This window comes from Myxocyprinus asiaticus, chromosome 21 (assembly GCF_019703515.2).
Source record: "Myxocyprinus asiaticus isolate MX2 ecotype Aquarium Trade chromosome 21, UBuf_Myxa_2, whole genome shotgun sequence".
Lineage (NCBI taxonomy): Eukaryota > Metazoa > Chordata > Actinopteri > Cypriniformes > Catostomidae > Myxocyprinus > Myxocyprinus asiaticus.
In genome coordinates, this window is record NC_059364.1 from 2,600,003 (window position 1) to 2,616,743 (window position 16,741).

At 38.9% G+C, this 16,741-nt stretch overlaps 2 protein-coding genes across 4 annotated transcripts in view; both read left to right on the forward strand.

The window, feature by feature from the left end:
- The window catches only part of LOC127411913 (myopalladin-like), a 36,216-nt gene extending 31,688 nt beyond the window's left edge, over window positions 1-4,528 (forward strand). For all 3 annotated transcript variants that reach the window (XM_051647807.1, XM_051647808.1, XM_051647810.1), the window contains 2 exons: window positions 2,147-2,280; window positions 3,146-4,528. In XM_051647807.1, coding sequence (XP_051503767.1) covers window positions 2,147-2,280; window positions 3,146-3,324 — 313 coding nt within the window. In that variant the 3' untranslated portion in view covers window positions 3,325-4,528. The remainder of the gene's footprint in view (window positions 1-2,146; window positions 2,281-3,145) is intronic.
- A 2,257-nt stretch (window positions 4,529-6,785) lies between these two features.
- Window positions 6,786-13,255, forward strand: LOC127411983 (G patch domain-containing protein 11). The gene is made up of 8 exons (XM_051647988.1): window positions 6,786-6,920; window positions 8,328-8,554; window positions 8,635-8,676; window positions 10,015-10,135; window positions 10,224-10,314; window positions 10,519-10,632; window positions 12,840-12,921; window positions 13,047-13,255. Exons 1-8 carry the CDS (start codon window positions 6,871-6,873, stop codon window positions 13,103-13,105), a joined length of 786 nt encoding a protein of 261 aa, XP_051503948.1. The 5' UTR covers window positions 6,786-6,870; the 3' UTR covers window positions 13,106-13,255.
- The last annotated feature ends 3,486 nt before the right edge of the window (window positions 13,256-16,741 follow it).

The following is a 16,741-nucleotide window of genomic DNA, read 5'->3' on the forward strand; positions in this document are numbered from 1 at the left end:
GCAGCATCATGCTGTGGGGGTGTTTTTCAGCAGAAGGGACTGGGGGACTGGTCAGGGTTGAAGGAAAGCTGAACACAGCAAAATACATCTGGTAAAAAGGTATCCTTTTGTTTTTTTTTGTTTTTTTGATTTTTATCCCCTTTTCTCCCCAATTTGGAATGCCCAGTTCCCAATGCGCTCTAAGTCCTTGTGGTGGCGTAATGACTCACCTCAATCCGGGTGGTGGAGGACGAATCACAATTGCCTCCACTCACCTGAGACTATCAATCCGCGCATCTTATCACGTGGCTTGTTGAACGCGTTACCGAGGAGACCTAGCACATGTGGTGGCTTCACACTATTCTCCGCGGCATCCACGCACAACTCGCCACAAGCCCCGCCAAGAGCGAGAACCACATTATAGCGACCACAAGGAAGTTAACCCAATGTGACTCTACCCTCCTGCTTAGGAGACCTGGCTGGAGTCACTCGGCATGCCCTGGATTCGAACTTGTGACTCCAGGTGTGGTAGTCAGCGTCTTTACTTGCTGAGCTACCCAGGCCCCCATACAGATATATCCTTAATGAAAAACTGGTCCAGAGCACTCAGGACCTCAGACTGGGCTGAAGGTTCACCTTTCAACAGGACCATGACCCCAAGCACACAGCCAAGACAAAGCAAGAGTGGCTTAGGGACAACTCTGTGAATGTCCTTGAGAGGCCCAGCCAGAGCCCGGACTTGAACCCAATCGAACATCTCTGGAGAGACCTGAAAATGACTGTCCAACGACAGTCCCCATCCAGTCTGACAGAGCTTGAGAGGATCTGCAGAGAAAAATGGCAGAAAATCTCCAAATCCAGGTGTGCAAAACTTGTTGCATCATACCCAAAAAGACTTGAGGCTGTAATCGCTGCCAAAGGTGCTTCAACTAAATACTGAGTTAAGGGTCTGAATACTTATGTCAATGTGATATTTCAGTGTTTTCTTCAAACTTATCAAAAATCTGTTTTTTTCTTTGTCAATATGGGGGTATGGAGTGCAGATTGATGTGAATTTTTTTTAATTTTTTTTATTTAAAGCATGTTAGCATAAGGCTGCAACATAACAAAATGTGGGAAAAAAAAAAAAAAAAAAAAAATATATATATATATATATATATATATATATATATATATATATATATATATATATATATATATATATATATATTTATATATTTATAATGTATATATACACCGATCAGCCACAACATTAAAACCACTTGCCTAATATTGTGTAGGTCCCCCTCGTGCCGCCAAAACAATGCCAACCCGCATCTCAGAATAACATTCAGAGATGATATTCTTCTCAGCACAATTGTACAGAGTGGTTATCTGAGTTACTGTAGACTTTGTCAGTTTGAACCAGTCTGGCCATTCTCTGTTGACCTCTCTCATCAACAAGGTGTTACCGTCCACAGAACTGTCACTCACTGGATGTTTTTTGCTTTTGGCACCATTCTGAGTAAATTCTAGAGACTGTTTTGCATGAAAATCCCAGGAGATCAGCAGTTACAGAAAAACTCAAACCAGCCCATCTGGCACAGTCCAAATCACCGAGATCACATTTTGTCCCCATTCTGATGGTTGATGTGAACATTAACTGAAGCTCCTGACCCGTATCTGCATGATTTTATGCACTGCACTGCTGCCACACGATTGGCTGATTAGATAATTGAATGGATGATTGTTGGTGCCAGATGGGCTGGTTTAATTGTGAAATATTTACAAAATATATTTTCAAAATATTTGTACATCATGGTAGTATTTGCTGGACTGTCTTAACTTTTTACTGATTTAAAAAAAACAAACAAACATTGTATTACTGTATTTTTCCTGTTATACAGTACAAATATACTGTATTTCAATAATGCAAATATAATGTAAATCATTTTTTTTTAAATAGGAATTAAAAAAAAACTATATTACGATAATGAGAAATTATTTACCATGAAAATAATGTCTCATTGCAAAAATATATATATATATATATATAGTCCACCAAACAGGCAAACATTTTCTTTATGCAAAATAGAATTTCTTTGTGTTTCGTATTAAATTCACCCATAATTGAATGAAATTGCATTGATACTATTGAAATTCACTTTTTGTTTCTGTGTTTTCCCAGCATGCATCAAGACACTACAGGATATGTTTGTTTGCTAATTCAACCAACCAGAAAAGAGGACGCTGGCTGGTACACGGTGTCTGCAAAAAATGAGGCCGGTATCATATCATGCACAGCCAGATTAGACATTTATGGTGAGTCAGTTATGTCTCAATAAATTTAAAGTATTTGAACATATGACTAGAATAATACTCATACAAAGACACAACCCAGTGGATGCTGTAATGTATAAGATGTCTTTTTTTAAATTAGAATTCATTATTCTAATGACTGTTATGCATGTTGATTATGACCTCATTAAGGCCATTAATTGAGATATAACATAAAATATTTGTACTTTTAATAATTCGTTCATCACCAGGGATTAGAAAATACGGAAGCCCCGAACCGCACTGTGAAAAAAAATTCACTAATATTTTTTTTTTTTTTTTTTTTTTTTATTTTGGTGTCTTAGTGCCTTCCTAAGCCTATGGCCAAAAAAAAAAAAAAAAAAAAAAATAAATAAATATTCTCAATTATTTTTCTCTACAAACCTTTTTTTTTTTTCTCTCTCAAAAATGTTTTTTTTTTTTTTTTTTCTCTTTTTTTTTTTCAGAACGTAACCGTGAACGGGAACAAAGCCCCTTTCTGTTGTTCTGGAGTGAAAGCATTATATTTAAAGTTATTTTGTTCCAGAAATGTTTAATGAAACCAAAGGCCAAATGGTTTATCGCAGTAAACTTTCTGTTGCCTGAATATAGGAGGCTTTTCTCTTTTTAGTTGAACATGATAAGCATGCACTTTGATTCTGAAGGACAGACAGAGTAAAGAGACCTGTATATCTCCTATCCTTAGCACAGAGTACTGTCATTTTGCAAAGAACATTATTAATCGTTCTTTTATTTCATTCAGGAACAGAAAAAGTTTGTTCAACCACAAATAAATTAATTGCTTACCTCCAGCACATACAACTAATGTATCAACTTAACAGACATTTTCACCCTCGTCTTTGTCCTGCAGCTCAATGGCATCAACAAGTCCATCCACCCATGAGGAAAACACAACTCGCAGGAAGTCGCTACGCAGATGTCACTGGTCAAGGTCTGGGTATGAAATCCGCCTTTCCCACAAGTGACAACGGCCCCGTCATATTCACAACCCCTCTGTCAAAACCTACAACAGAAAGTGAAGAACTGTAAAATCTTGCCAGTTATGATGGTGCACAAAATCAAATATTTAAAAGACACTATATTTACATTAGAGGAATACTGTATGTTTAGTAATTGGCATATACTGAAGTGGCAGATAATGTAACATCATATGCAAATATTGTTAGAGAAGTGCATCTCTCTTCCTCCCTGCATTTTTTTTTTTAATATTTACAATTTTTGCACATGCATTTTCATTTAATAGCCATTGAAATTGTGCCATCTTGAGGCATTGGGCATAATATGCCAGTATGTTTTGGTCTTTGACAATTTTGTTTCTCATTTTTAGTTATTGTTTTGCCTTGCATATTGCACATGCATATAAAATGATGTATTATGAATCTTTTAGTAGTTTAAATAATAGCTTTAGAAGTTTTTTTAAACAGCATTAACTACTGCTGCTGTTTCAGGTTTTGATATCATAATGCAAGCATGTGATGTACAGCCGCATTTAGATTATTTACTTAACTATATTTCTTTGTAAATGATTGTGCTAGCTATTATAAATCTGTGCCTTTATATCAAACAATTGTGCAAATGTGCCGAGCTGTTGTTGTCATTGTATAATGGCCCAAATTGTCCAGGTTTTAAGTATATCTAGCATCTATCATCTAGTCCATTTCGAATCATTTTTAGGGTTGAATCCATTTTATTTGTATTAAATAAAAAGTGTTAGGCAAAGTTGTCAGTCGTGTTCACACTCATAAGCCAATTATCTTTTAGAAATAATTCAAATGAATTTCACTACTTTTTTTAAACTCAAGGTCAATGCAACCAGTTCATATAAAACCTTCTGTTAATATTGCACTTCTTTTAACTATGCTATCAAAACTATGCTTTGCATCATTGACTTACATGATGCTTCTTATGCAATGTTAAAATCTGATCAAATTAATTGTACTACATGACAATGGTGCCTCAATATTCTGCTACGCTACATGGAAGGAAATCTGTATTTTCAGTGTTTATATAATGTTGTTATTGAAGATTGAATACCGTTGCTTGATGTAATTCTCTAAAGAGCGATATGAAAAAATCAGAAATATTTTATTAGATATTATAAAGTTGTTGTGGAAGTTTACAAAGCCTTTGATATGTTTTATTGATATACAACCGATAGAATAATTAAATGCAAATATATATTTTGTGAACATGTATAATAGGTTTTTTTTCTTGAAAATAAAGTTATATTTATTCAAACAAAGGCAATGTGTCTTTTCTTTAATATGTTATGCTGTTAACAAGCTGTGCACATGTATTGCATGCAGTCTGATAATAAACATTACAAGAGCAAGCTGTTAGTAATGCTGTTTACTAACCATGCATTTATGCCTAGGTGGTATTTAATATATATATATACAGGTGCATCTCAATAAATTAGAATGTCATGGAAAAGTTAATTTATTTCAGTAATTCAACTCAAATTGTGAAACTCATGTATTAAATAAATTCAGTGCACACAGACTGAAGTAGTTTAAGTCTTTGGTTCTTTTAATTGTGATGATTTTGGCTCACATTTAACAAAAACCCACCAATTCACCATCTCAAAAAATTAGAATACATCATAAGACCAATAAAAAAAACATTTTTAGTGAATTGTTGGCCTTCTGGAAAGTATGTTCATTTACTGTATATGTACTCAATACTTGGTAGGGGCTCCTTTTGCTTTAATTACTGCCTCAATTCGGCGTGGCATGGAGGTGATCAGTTTGTGGCACTGCTGAGGTGGTATGGAAGCCCAGGTTCTCATGCCACAGGTGCTGGACGGGTCGAGCCGGTTCCTCTGAGCATTAAAACAGGTTGGTGGTTTTTGCCTGATTACTATTAACCGTGATCAAATTCACTGTCAATTACTGTTGATCGTGTACGACATTTAAAGTCTTAAAGTAAACTTTATCAATAAAGGGCAATATGGGCTTTTTTTACTTTTATCATGGCATAACACGGCATGCCATCCATTCTTATGACTTCAACTGAAATAAATACATTGAAATAAATTCCCCATAGATTCTCTATGGGGTTCAGGTCTGGTGAGTTTGCTGGCCAGACAAGCACACCAACACCATGGTCATTTAACCAACTTTTGGTGCTTTTGGCAGTGTGGGCAGGTGCCAAATCCTGCTGGGAAATGAAATCAGCATCTTTAAAAAGCTGGTCAGCAGAAGGAAGCATGAAGTGCTCCAAAATTTCTTGGTAAATGGGTGCAGTGACTTTGGTTTTCAAAAAACACAATGGACCAACACCAGCAGATGACATTGCACCCCAAATCATCACAGACTGTGGAAACTTAACACTGGACTTCAAGCAACTTGGGCTATGAGCTTCTCCACCCTTCCTCCAGACTCTAGGACCTTGGTTTCCAAATGAAATACAAAACTTGCTCTCATCTGAAAAGAGGACTCTGGGCAACAGTCCAGTTCTTCTTCTCCTTAGCCCAGGTAAGACGCCTCTGACGTTGTCTGTGGTTCAGGAGTGGCTTAACAAGAGGAATACGACAACTGTAGCCAAATTCCTTGACACGTCTGTGTGTCAGTCCATTCCTTGTGAAGTTCAGCCAAATTCTTGAATCGATTTTGCTTGACAATCGTAAGGCTGCGGTTCTCTCGGTTGGTTGTGCATCTTTTTCTTCCACACTTTTTCCTTCCACTCAACTTTCTGTTGACATGCTTGGATACAGCACTCTGTGAACAGCCAGCTTCTTTGGCAATGAATGTTTGTGGCTTACCCTCCTTGTGAAGGGTGTCAATGATTGTCTTCTGGACAACTGTCAGATCAGCAGTCTTCCCCATGATTGTGTAGCCTAGTGAACCAAACTGAGAGACCATTTTGAAGGCTCAGGAAACCTTTGCAGGTGTTTTGAGTTGATTAGCTGATTGGCATGTCACCATATTCTAATTTTTTGAGATAGTGAATTGGTGGGTTTTTGTTAAATGTGAGCCAAAATCATCACAATTAAAAGAACCAAAGACTTAAACTACTTCAGTCTGTGTGCACTGAATTTATTTAATACACGAGTTTCACAATTTGAGTTGAATTACTGAAATAAATGAACTTTTCCACGACATTCTAATTTATTGAGATGCACCTGTATATATATATATATATATATATATATATATATATATATATATATATATTCAGATTTAATAGAATAGTGGAATAGTAATAGAAATAATAGAACAGAATATTATTATTATTATTATTATTATTATTATTATTATTATTATTATTATTATTATTATCTGATTTCATATTAAGAGTCTCCTTCGCAACGCAAATTCCAGCTGTCTCCAATGTATTTGATTTATTGAATTATTATTTATTTAAATATGAAGTAATTTGTACTGAGAACTTAAGAGACTGTCAAATGTAAATGTAAAAAATAAAAACGCTGGTCATGTTATATTTGGTTTAAAATAAAAGCTACGGTACCAAATACACCGAGTACTGAGCTCCAGTCGGACTCATTTACTGAACGGAACAACAAAAGGATCTCAAATAATTTTTCTCATCGCTACAGTTTGAATAATTGCACAGATGGCGGATGATGAAGATGATTATATGTCTGACGCGTTCCTCAATAAAATGTGAGTTGTAACACGTTGTTTTTGAGGAATATACCCTGTTACGGTCAGAGATTGTTTGTTGCAAGCTTGTGCAGTGAAGACGAACAGAGAGTAAGATTAGTGTGTGTGTGTGTGTGTGTGTGTGTGTGTGTGTGTGTGTGTGTGTGTGTGTGTGTGTGTGTGTGTGTGTCTGTCTGTCTGTCTGTCTGTCTGTCTGTCTGTCTGTCTGTGTGTATCTGTCTGTCTGTCTGTCTGTGTGTGTGTCTGTCTGTCTGTCTGTGTGTGTGTGTGTGTGTGTGTGTATGTGTATGTGTTGGGCTGGGCTGGGCTGGGCTGTGTGTGGGTTTTTTGGACATGTACCATCATAATACCATGTTTTACGGTATTTTATTTGACATATACTATGGTAAAACCATTTTTTCAGACGTGTACAATAGAAATACCATGTTTTTTTTTTAGACTTGTATCATGGAAATATCGTGTTTTCCGACATGAACAATGGTATTACCATGTTTTTGGACATGTATCATGGAAATATCGTGTTTTCCGACATGAACAATGGTATTACCATGTTTTTGGACATGTATCATGGAAATACCGTGTTTTCCGACATGAACAATGGTATTACCATGTTTTTGGACATGTATCATGGAAATACCGTGTTTTCCGACATGAACAATGGTAATACCATGTTTTTGGACATGTATCATGGAAATACCATGTTTTTCAGATGTGACAATGGTATTACCATGTTTTTTGGAGACGGAACATGGTAATGGTGGTGGTGTAGTGGGCTAAAGCACATAACTGGTAACAATCCCCACAGTCACCACCATTGTGTCCTTGAGTAAGGCACTTAACTCCAGGTTGCTCCAGGGGGATTGTCCCTGTAATAAGGGCACTGTAAGTTGCTTTGGATAAAAGCATCTGCCAAATGCATAAATAAAAAAATAATACCATGTTTTTGGAGATGAACCATGGTAATACCATGTTTTTTGGACATATTCCATGGTAATACCTTGTGTTTTGGACATTACATGTTCCGTGGAAATACCATGTTTTACAGACGTGTACAGTGGCAGTAGGCCTACCATATTTTTGGTCGTATAAAATGGAAATACCATGTTTTTTGGATATGTACCATGGTAATACCATTTTTTTCAGACGTGTACAGTGGTAATACCATGTCCTCTGCCCCATTTGCAATACCTTCATTTTTGGACATTATCAGTTGTCCAATAATATAGTTTGCTGGACTTTTTCAGACCTTCAGTAAACGGTGTACGGTTAGACCCTGCTTTGAAGTTTGGCCGATTTGATGTTTGTAAAACATGCTTAAGAACTCTACAGCTCAATGTGTATCATACCACTGTGTGATATCTGTTGTTTTGTATCTGCTGGTTTTTTGATGCTTTCATACATGAACAGTTCAGATGTTCGTCCTGGTGTACCGATGGCCAAACGTGTGAAGGAAGCTATGAGAAAAGAAACACTACACAAAGAGAAGAACGCACAGAACCGGCAGAAGAGCTACAAAGAACAAGAGCGCGAGAGTCGTGATGCAGCGCTGCAGAGCTCCATTAGCACTGAAAATAAAGGCTTTGCGTTACTGCAGAAGATGGGCTATAAAGCAGGACAAGGACTGGGCAGAGAAGGTCAGTCGTGGCTTTTTCTTTTGTTTATTTGCTTGTGAAAAAACGTTTTGTGCCGATAACAAACTGTTCTCATGCCACAGGTGCTGGACGGGTCGAGCCGGTTCCTCTGAGCATTAAAACAGGTTGGTGGTTTTTGCCTGATTACTATTAACCGTGATCAAATTCACTGTCAATTACTGTTGATCGTGTACGACATTTAAAGTCTTAAAGTAAACTTTATCAATAAAGGGCAATATGGGCTTTTTTTACTTTTATCATGGCATAACACGGCATGCCATCCATTCTTATGACTTCAACTGAAATAAATACATTGAAATAAATTCCCCAAATGAAAAAGCATAATTGTTCAATGAATACCATGCTAGAATGCAGTTTTAAATAATTACACAAATTACATGTGCTGTCTAAAGTGGATATTGATGTGATTGATTGATTTTATTTTATTTTTTTTATTTATTTATGTTCCCCTTTTTCTCCCAATTTGGAATGCCCAATTCCCAATTCGCTTTTAAGTCCTCGTGGTTGTGTAGTGATTCTCCTCAATCCGGGTGGTGGAGGATGAATCCCAGTTGCCTCCGCGTCTGAGACCACCAACCCACGCATCTTATCACGTGGCTTGTTGAGCGCGTTGCCACGGAGACATAGCGGTGTGGAGGCTTCACGCCATGCACCGCGGCAACCATGCTCAACTCACCACGCGCCCCACCGAGAACGAACTACATTATAGCGACCACGAGGAGGTTACCCCATGTGACTCTACCCTCCCTAGCAACCGGGCCAATTTGGTTGCTTAGGAGACCTGGCTGGAGTCACTCAGCACACCCTGGGATTCGAGCTAGCGAATTAGCGAACTCCAGGGGTGGTAGCCAGCGTCTTTTACCATTGAGCTACCCAAGCCCCTAATTTATTTATTTTTTAATTCTGAGAGATTTTGGAGCAAATTGTAGTTTTTTTAATCAAAAATCACTTCACAGTGTCTACACATTTAACGACACTCACCACTGAGAGAGTGAATACAGATATCTGATATCACTACAGTGTCTGCAGAGGCACTGAACACATCACTAGATAGAGGTAGAACAGAGGTGCAAAAACCATATATGCAAGTTATGCAATGCATAGGGGTGCCATGTAAAGGGGGGTGCCAGCGGCTCACTAAAGGTGGTGCAATCGGCCTCCTCGACCCCTCCAACATCACCCCCCCCACCCGCTCAACGCTTATAATGGATGACACTCCCCTGCCCTCGCTTAACAGATACATGGGGCACAACTTTTAGTTTTGCATACCCACTCGGAAATGTGTAGTTGCGCCCCTGAGGTAAAATATAATATCATGAAATAAATGGTAGTTGACACTTTAAAAACAGAGAATCTCAATTTGAAATAGAGCATTTTTGTCACTCTTGGTGGCACTTTTGCCCTTGGTTAATTTCTGATGCTGGTTTACACACTGTTGTCAGACAGAGGAGGGATTGGAATGGAAGAAATGAAGAAAAGAAAAGCTGATGAGGAGCTTCAGAATTACAGGAAGAAGGTGCAAATGAAACAACATATGGAGAAGAAATCGCTAGAGGATTTCAGGTATAAAACTCTATATGCAAGCTCATATTCTCTTCATCTGTGTTTTGTGTTAATATGTTTGTATCTCTATTATTCATTTTTACGACAGAGTGCGTAAGAGGACTGAAAGAGAGGAGCGTCAAACTCTGGGTGACCTGCGAAAAAGCCAACGGGCCTGTGAACAGCTCGACAGTCAGAAGGTCACTCAAACTGACACTGTATTTGTGATTCAAACGTATTTTTACCTGTTTCATGTCATGACGATCGCTGAATCTGAATTTGACAATATTTGCCTGAACTGATATTTTCCTGCTTTTGACAGAACCGAAACTCTCTAGAGGGGTACAGTTTTACTTCAGCATAAACCTCATCTAACATTATGGTTATTATTTTCCTGTTGTTAGGGATTTACTGTTCCCAGGGACATCTGGTACTGGCCTGAAGTAGTGAAAGAGGAAGAGGAAGATGAGGAAGAGGAAGCAAAGTCTGAGGGAAGCGAGGATGAGGAGGAACTGACAGTGAGTTACGGCTCAGACCTCATGTTTTCAAAACAAGTTCATCTGTAATGGCAGCATTTTTAAGAAATTGAGGAAAATGGGGCCTGGGTAGCTCAGTGGTAAAATACACTGGCTACCACCCCTGGAGTTCGCTAGTTCGCTAGTTCGAATCCCAGGGCGTGCTGAGTGACTCCAGCCAGGTCTCCTAAGCAACCAAATTGGCCCGGTTGCTAGGGAGGGTAGAGTCAAATGGGGTAACCTCCTCGTGGTCGCTATAATGTGGTTCGTTCTTGGTGGGGCGCGTGATGAGTTGAGCGTGGTTGCCGCGGTGCATGGCGTGAAGCCTCCACACATACTATGTCTCCGTGGCAACGCGCTCAACAAGCCACATGATAAGATGCGTGGGTTGGCGGTCTCAGACGCGGAGGCATCTGGGATTCGTCCTCCACCAATCGGATTGAGGCGAGTCACTACGCAACCACGAGGACTTAAAAGCACATTGGGAATTGGGCATTCCAAATTGGGAGAAAAAGGGGGAAATCCCCCCCCCCCCAAAAAAAAAGCAATTGAGTAATGAATCTAAATTATTTTCTGTGGTGATCAACTTTGTGCCACATAGAGCTTAACCTCTTCAACTCTGTGGGCCCGGTACCAGGTCCATGGGTGGGGCCAGTAGCATGTAATAAGTTTATGTTTAAAAAAATAAATTGTATTACAATGAATACACAAGTCACATATGTGGTACCATTTGAAAGCTTAAGGCCTGGGTATACTTAGTTCTTGCGCGTTCCAGATTGCCTCACCCTGGTTGACCACGTTGCCTTTCTGAGTGTGCTTTTCTGACCGCGAATGAATAGGAGTGCGTTTAACGCATGTGCACTACAACTGCTTTATGATACTCTTTTAGTACAGTCAATGGCCAGCGCATGCGCAGACGTACAGCTGAGGACTGCGTGCGCAAGTCAAGAAAATCTAGGCGCCGTGGCTGTGTTGATGACGCAGCTTGCGTCACACATACTGTGCATGGAGCGAACCGCAATGCGCACACCCAAAGTATACTTTGGCCTTTAGAATCTGGACTTTTCAAAGAATACCATCACTTTTGCATTTGTTACATAAAATAACAGAATAAAGCCTGAAAACCCTCTGCGTTCCAAATGAGTGCAATCTTCAGGTGATGTAGAAATATGAATATATACGTTTTTCTCACGTAGCACTTAAATAGACAAGAGATATATCAAATGAAAGCTCTCATTCTCAGGAATGTGACTGTACAGTTTATTTTATTTCCTAACTCAAGAGTTCGAATGATTATCAAAAGAGTCCTGAAGTGAAATATGATCTCTGTAAGACAACAAAGACAAATGACTCATGTCTGCTCTTGATCACTGCTTCTGTAAGCCCCAAATAGCTACAAACTCTATATCAACTCGTACCTTAGGTTGTTTTCTTTAAAATGGGCCATTGTATATTTGTCTGTGAGCTTGTTTGGGTAAATAATCCACTGTTATGTCTCAGATGTTCAGAACACAATATATGTAGTTCCGTAGGAAATGCACGATAAACAAATCATCCGCAAAATATGTTCTCGGTTATTAATGAAATGTTATACATCATCACAAAGCTGAGGATCTTAGCTTTCCAACGACACCTAGATTGAGCTTTTAAATATTTGACAAAACAGTGCACTCTAAATATACACTTGTTGTCTATGGACGAGCGCATGTGTGAATGCTCAGCTGCGTTAGAGCGCCAACTACATTTCAGATCCGTATATTGTGAAGGAAGATGATAGAGGAAATATAGTTTTTCCTAGTACTTGCCACCATCTAGTGGAATGAAATACGACTTTTTTTCTGGGAGATAGAGCAAACAGAACCAGAATTACATGCTTATGAAGTTAAGACAACAACAAAACATTTATTTAAAAAAAAAATGGTAACATTTTAAATGTATATTGTATTATGTATAATTAGAAATGTTTTTTTTAATTGGGGGTGGGGGTGGGGGTGGCGTCCTGTAAATGAGATCAAGTTTTTGTAATTAGTCCACTGTATGTGCGTACGGTGAGCTTTTAAAATTTGGAAGTAAAAAATTGCAGGCAACAGCCAAAAAATACACCAGAGTTGAAGAGGTTAACTCGTATCAAACACAAAATATTCCTTTAAGTGAAATGCACTGAATTGATTGTAACACTATGCTTTTCCTCTATCCCTCTTCCTGTACAGCCTTTAGACAAGCTGCAGTTTCTCACCTCGTACTTGCGAGGAGTTCATTTTTACTGTATATGGTGTGGGACGGCGTATAATGGTAAGAAATGTTTATGTAAGGATGCCTGTTTTAGCATGTTCATAAATGAGATATGAAAACTCCACAGCTCAGCTCTTGTTGTGAGTCGTATGTACATTATGATCAGAACTTTTCTTATTCAACAGATGAAGAGGATTTGGGCTCAAATTGTCCTGGTGACACAGCATTAGATCATGATGACTAGAGTAACCAGGAATCATCTGGAACACTGTCCTTTTTTTTTTTTTTTTAAATGTATGCTTCACTTTTTTTTTTTGCAAAGCTCTGTTTAATATTTATGTTTTCTTATTTGTCCTTTAATATGTTGTATTGAAATAAGATATTTTGATTGTAATTGTGTGTTTGGGTTTTTGTGTTATAATTGAATCCAGTACCTTTCTAATAGCTCAAAACAACTTAATTCAGATGCAGCATGCTTAAAGTAGTTTGCGGAATGCTATTTGCACCCTCCTGCAAATAGTGGCAAATATCGTTTGCACCCCAACCCTGGTACGAATATTGGTAGATGCTATTTGCACCCGTATTTAAATGCTTTAGAATCTAAACTTCAGATGCATCACTGCAGTGTGTTGTGTTTAGACACCATACAACAAAAAACATGGTTACTACAATATTACTTCAGTTAAAGTACCTTGTATATTCATTTTTATTTGTTATTATAAGCAGGGGTTAAAGTGGGACGGAACGGTCTGGCACCTCCTATTAAAAAAAAAAGGGGGGGTGAAAGGGTTCCCCCTCCTCAAAAATCCCAATTTTACCCCTGATTATACAGTAAGTACTATATTAAGAATGGAGACAGGAGTAGGGGGGTCTGGGTATCTCAGCGAGTATTTACGCTGACTATCACCCCTGGAGTTGCGAGTTCGAATCCAGGTCGTGCTGAGTGATTCCAGTCAGGTCTCCTAAGCAACCAAATTGGCCCGGTTGCTAGGGAGGGAAGAGTCACATGGGGTAACCTCCTCATGTTCGCAATTAAGTGGTTTTCGCTCTCAATGGGGTGCGTGGTAAGTTGTGCGTGGATCGCCGAGAGTAGCGTGAGCCTCCACATGCTGTGAGTCTCCACGGTTTGCGGATAAGATGCGTGGATTGACGGTCTCAGAAGTGGAGGCAACTGAGACTTGTCCTCTGCCACCCAGATTGAGGTGAGTAACCGCGCTACCATGAGGACCTACTAAAGTAGTGGGAATTGGGCATTCAAACATTGGGAGAAAAGGGGGTAAAATAAAAAATGGATACAGGAAACGGAATGGGTGTGACAAAGGCAGAATCGAACCCGGGTCACCTGTGCGAAAAGGCACATTTGCATAGCTGTTACACAAAACGCCATATTCAGAAGAGTTTCAGTCAAGCCAAATGCATGGAAGTATTTTCCGGGCAATTTTCAAAACAAACTGTAATTGCATTTTCTATTTGTGGATGCAATGATGAAACGGCCTACAGAGAGGAGGTGCACACTCTCCCTCAACATCAGCAAGACAAAGGAGCTTGTGGTGGACTTCAGGAGAAGAGATAGAGAACACAGTCCTGTCACCATCAATGGAGCACAGGTGGAGAGAGTCAGCAGCTTCAAGTTCCTCGGTGTCCACATCACTGAGGAACTCACATGGTCCATCCACACTGAGGCTGTTGTGAAGAAGGCTCATCAGCGCCTCTTCTTCCTGAGATGGCTGAGGAAGTTTGGAATGAACCGTCACATCCTCACACGGTTCTACACCTGCACTGTAGAGAGCATCCTGACTGGCTGCATCTCCGCCTGGTATGGCAATAGCACCGCCCACAACCGCAAAGCCCTGCAAAGGGTGGTGTGAACTGCCAGACACATCATCGGAGGTGAGCTTCCCTCCCTCCAGGACATATATACCAGGCGGTGTGTGAAAAAAGCTCGGAGGATCATCAGAGAATCCAGCCACCCGAGCCATGGGCTGTTCTCACTGCTACCATCAGGCAGGCGGTATCGCAGCATCAGGACCCGCACCAGCTGACTTCATGACAGCTTCTTCCCCCAAGCAATCAGACTTCTGAACTCTTGATCTCTCACGATCAAAATACATCAGCACTGCACTTTATTAATCTTATTATCTCACACTGGACTGTCATAAATTATATTCTCTCTTAACAACACACTGGCAACTGACTATCAACCGACAGCCTGAATGTCAATACAGTACAATACAAAATACTGTATATTTTATATATACTATATATACTATTTTTATTGTATAATGTGTATTCTGTATTGTATAATGTACAGTGTATGTTATTATTTGTATATTGTGTTGTGTGTAATAATGTGTATATTAGATATATAAATTGTGTTGTGTAAATCTTATGTTTTTTGTAAATTGGTATATGTCTCATCACTGCTATTTTGCTTGGAACTGCACCCAAGATTTTCACCCACTGTTGCACTTGTGTATATGGTTGTGTGACAATAAAAGTGATTTGATTTGACAAATCAATACAATGTCTGCCAAATTTCAAATGGAAAAGCAAAGTCCATTTGCCATCGCATTTCCCATGTCTTACCCTGTCATATCGAAACCCTGTTTGCTATTTCACTTCCTCGGTGTCCCGTACATTCGTGGAAACGAAAATGCAAACGATAATACACGATTTGCCATTGCATTTGTATTATGCCAAAATGTATGCGTCCACAAACAGAAAACGCAATTGCAAATACAATTTGAAAATACTTCCATACAAACGCACACTATGACTAGGTGTAACAACTACACATCCTTTCGTCCCCGACTTAAGTTGCATTCTTGAAATGCATTCCCAAACGTGCGAACAGGAGAGTTTAGTCGTGATAACATGTCAACAAACAACATAAAACAAAAGAGCTCGCGCCTGTTTATGGGCTCTATCTAGAACTCGAGCTCCGCTGTGCATTGGCTAGCTTCATTGATTCACAGATTTAAGTTATAATATTATATTAATGTTGTTGACATAGCTGATTAGGCTCATTTATAGGCTACATATAAGACGCGTTTGAAAATAAGGTATTAAAAAGCGCTTTAGTTTACCGGGGCTCGCGCACGGGGCAATCCTCACAATACTCTCTCTACAAGTTCTACTGTTCAAACTACACTGTGCATTCGCTTAATTGCAGATTTAAGTTATAAAATTATAGTTATGCCATTGATAGCTTGTTTATCTCATGTTTATATGATGCGTTTGAAAATGGGTGATTAAAAAAAGTGCTTAGGTGCTGTAAGCGATTTATTTATTTTTTTCATGGAAAGGTATGCAAAAAATTTTACCACCTGAAAGATATTCATGAAATCAGTGTCATGAGATATCTCTGTGACAGCTCTAGACTTTGTAAACAGCGGAGATAATGACGCTTTCTGCCTGTCAATCATTAAACACATTCTCATAGTATTGTAGTTGCAGGGAATTATTGAGGCTTACTGCCATTTTTATGCCATGTTGTTCATAACAGTTGTCAGTTGAGGGCGCTGTTTGTCTGCTGTTGTTTTTGACAACCGTTTCTGCTCATGTTGGTCTTAATCAAGCTCATTTGGAATTTTTGTAGTGCGTGGTTTTAGAAAGAGGGGGCGTGGCTAATACATAGTCTCAGCTTGTGGAAATTCTAGAACCACCTTTAAATACTTAAAACAGCTAATGAAGAACTTAGATCAGCTAAAAACCAGCTACCATGTTCGAAAACACAGTTTCAACCGTAAGCCTGTTTTAGCAAGATCTTCCAACAGGAAAATGAAAAAGAACTAAAATCATGGACAACTGAGAATAGTGAGTTTGGGGGAACAGAAAAGTTTTATTCATTTAATTGTAAAAAAATAAAAAATAAAAATAA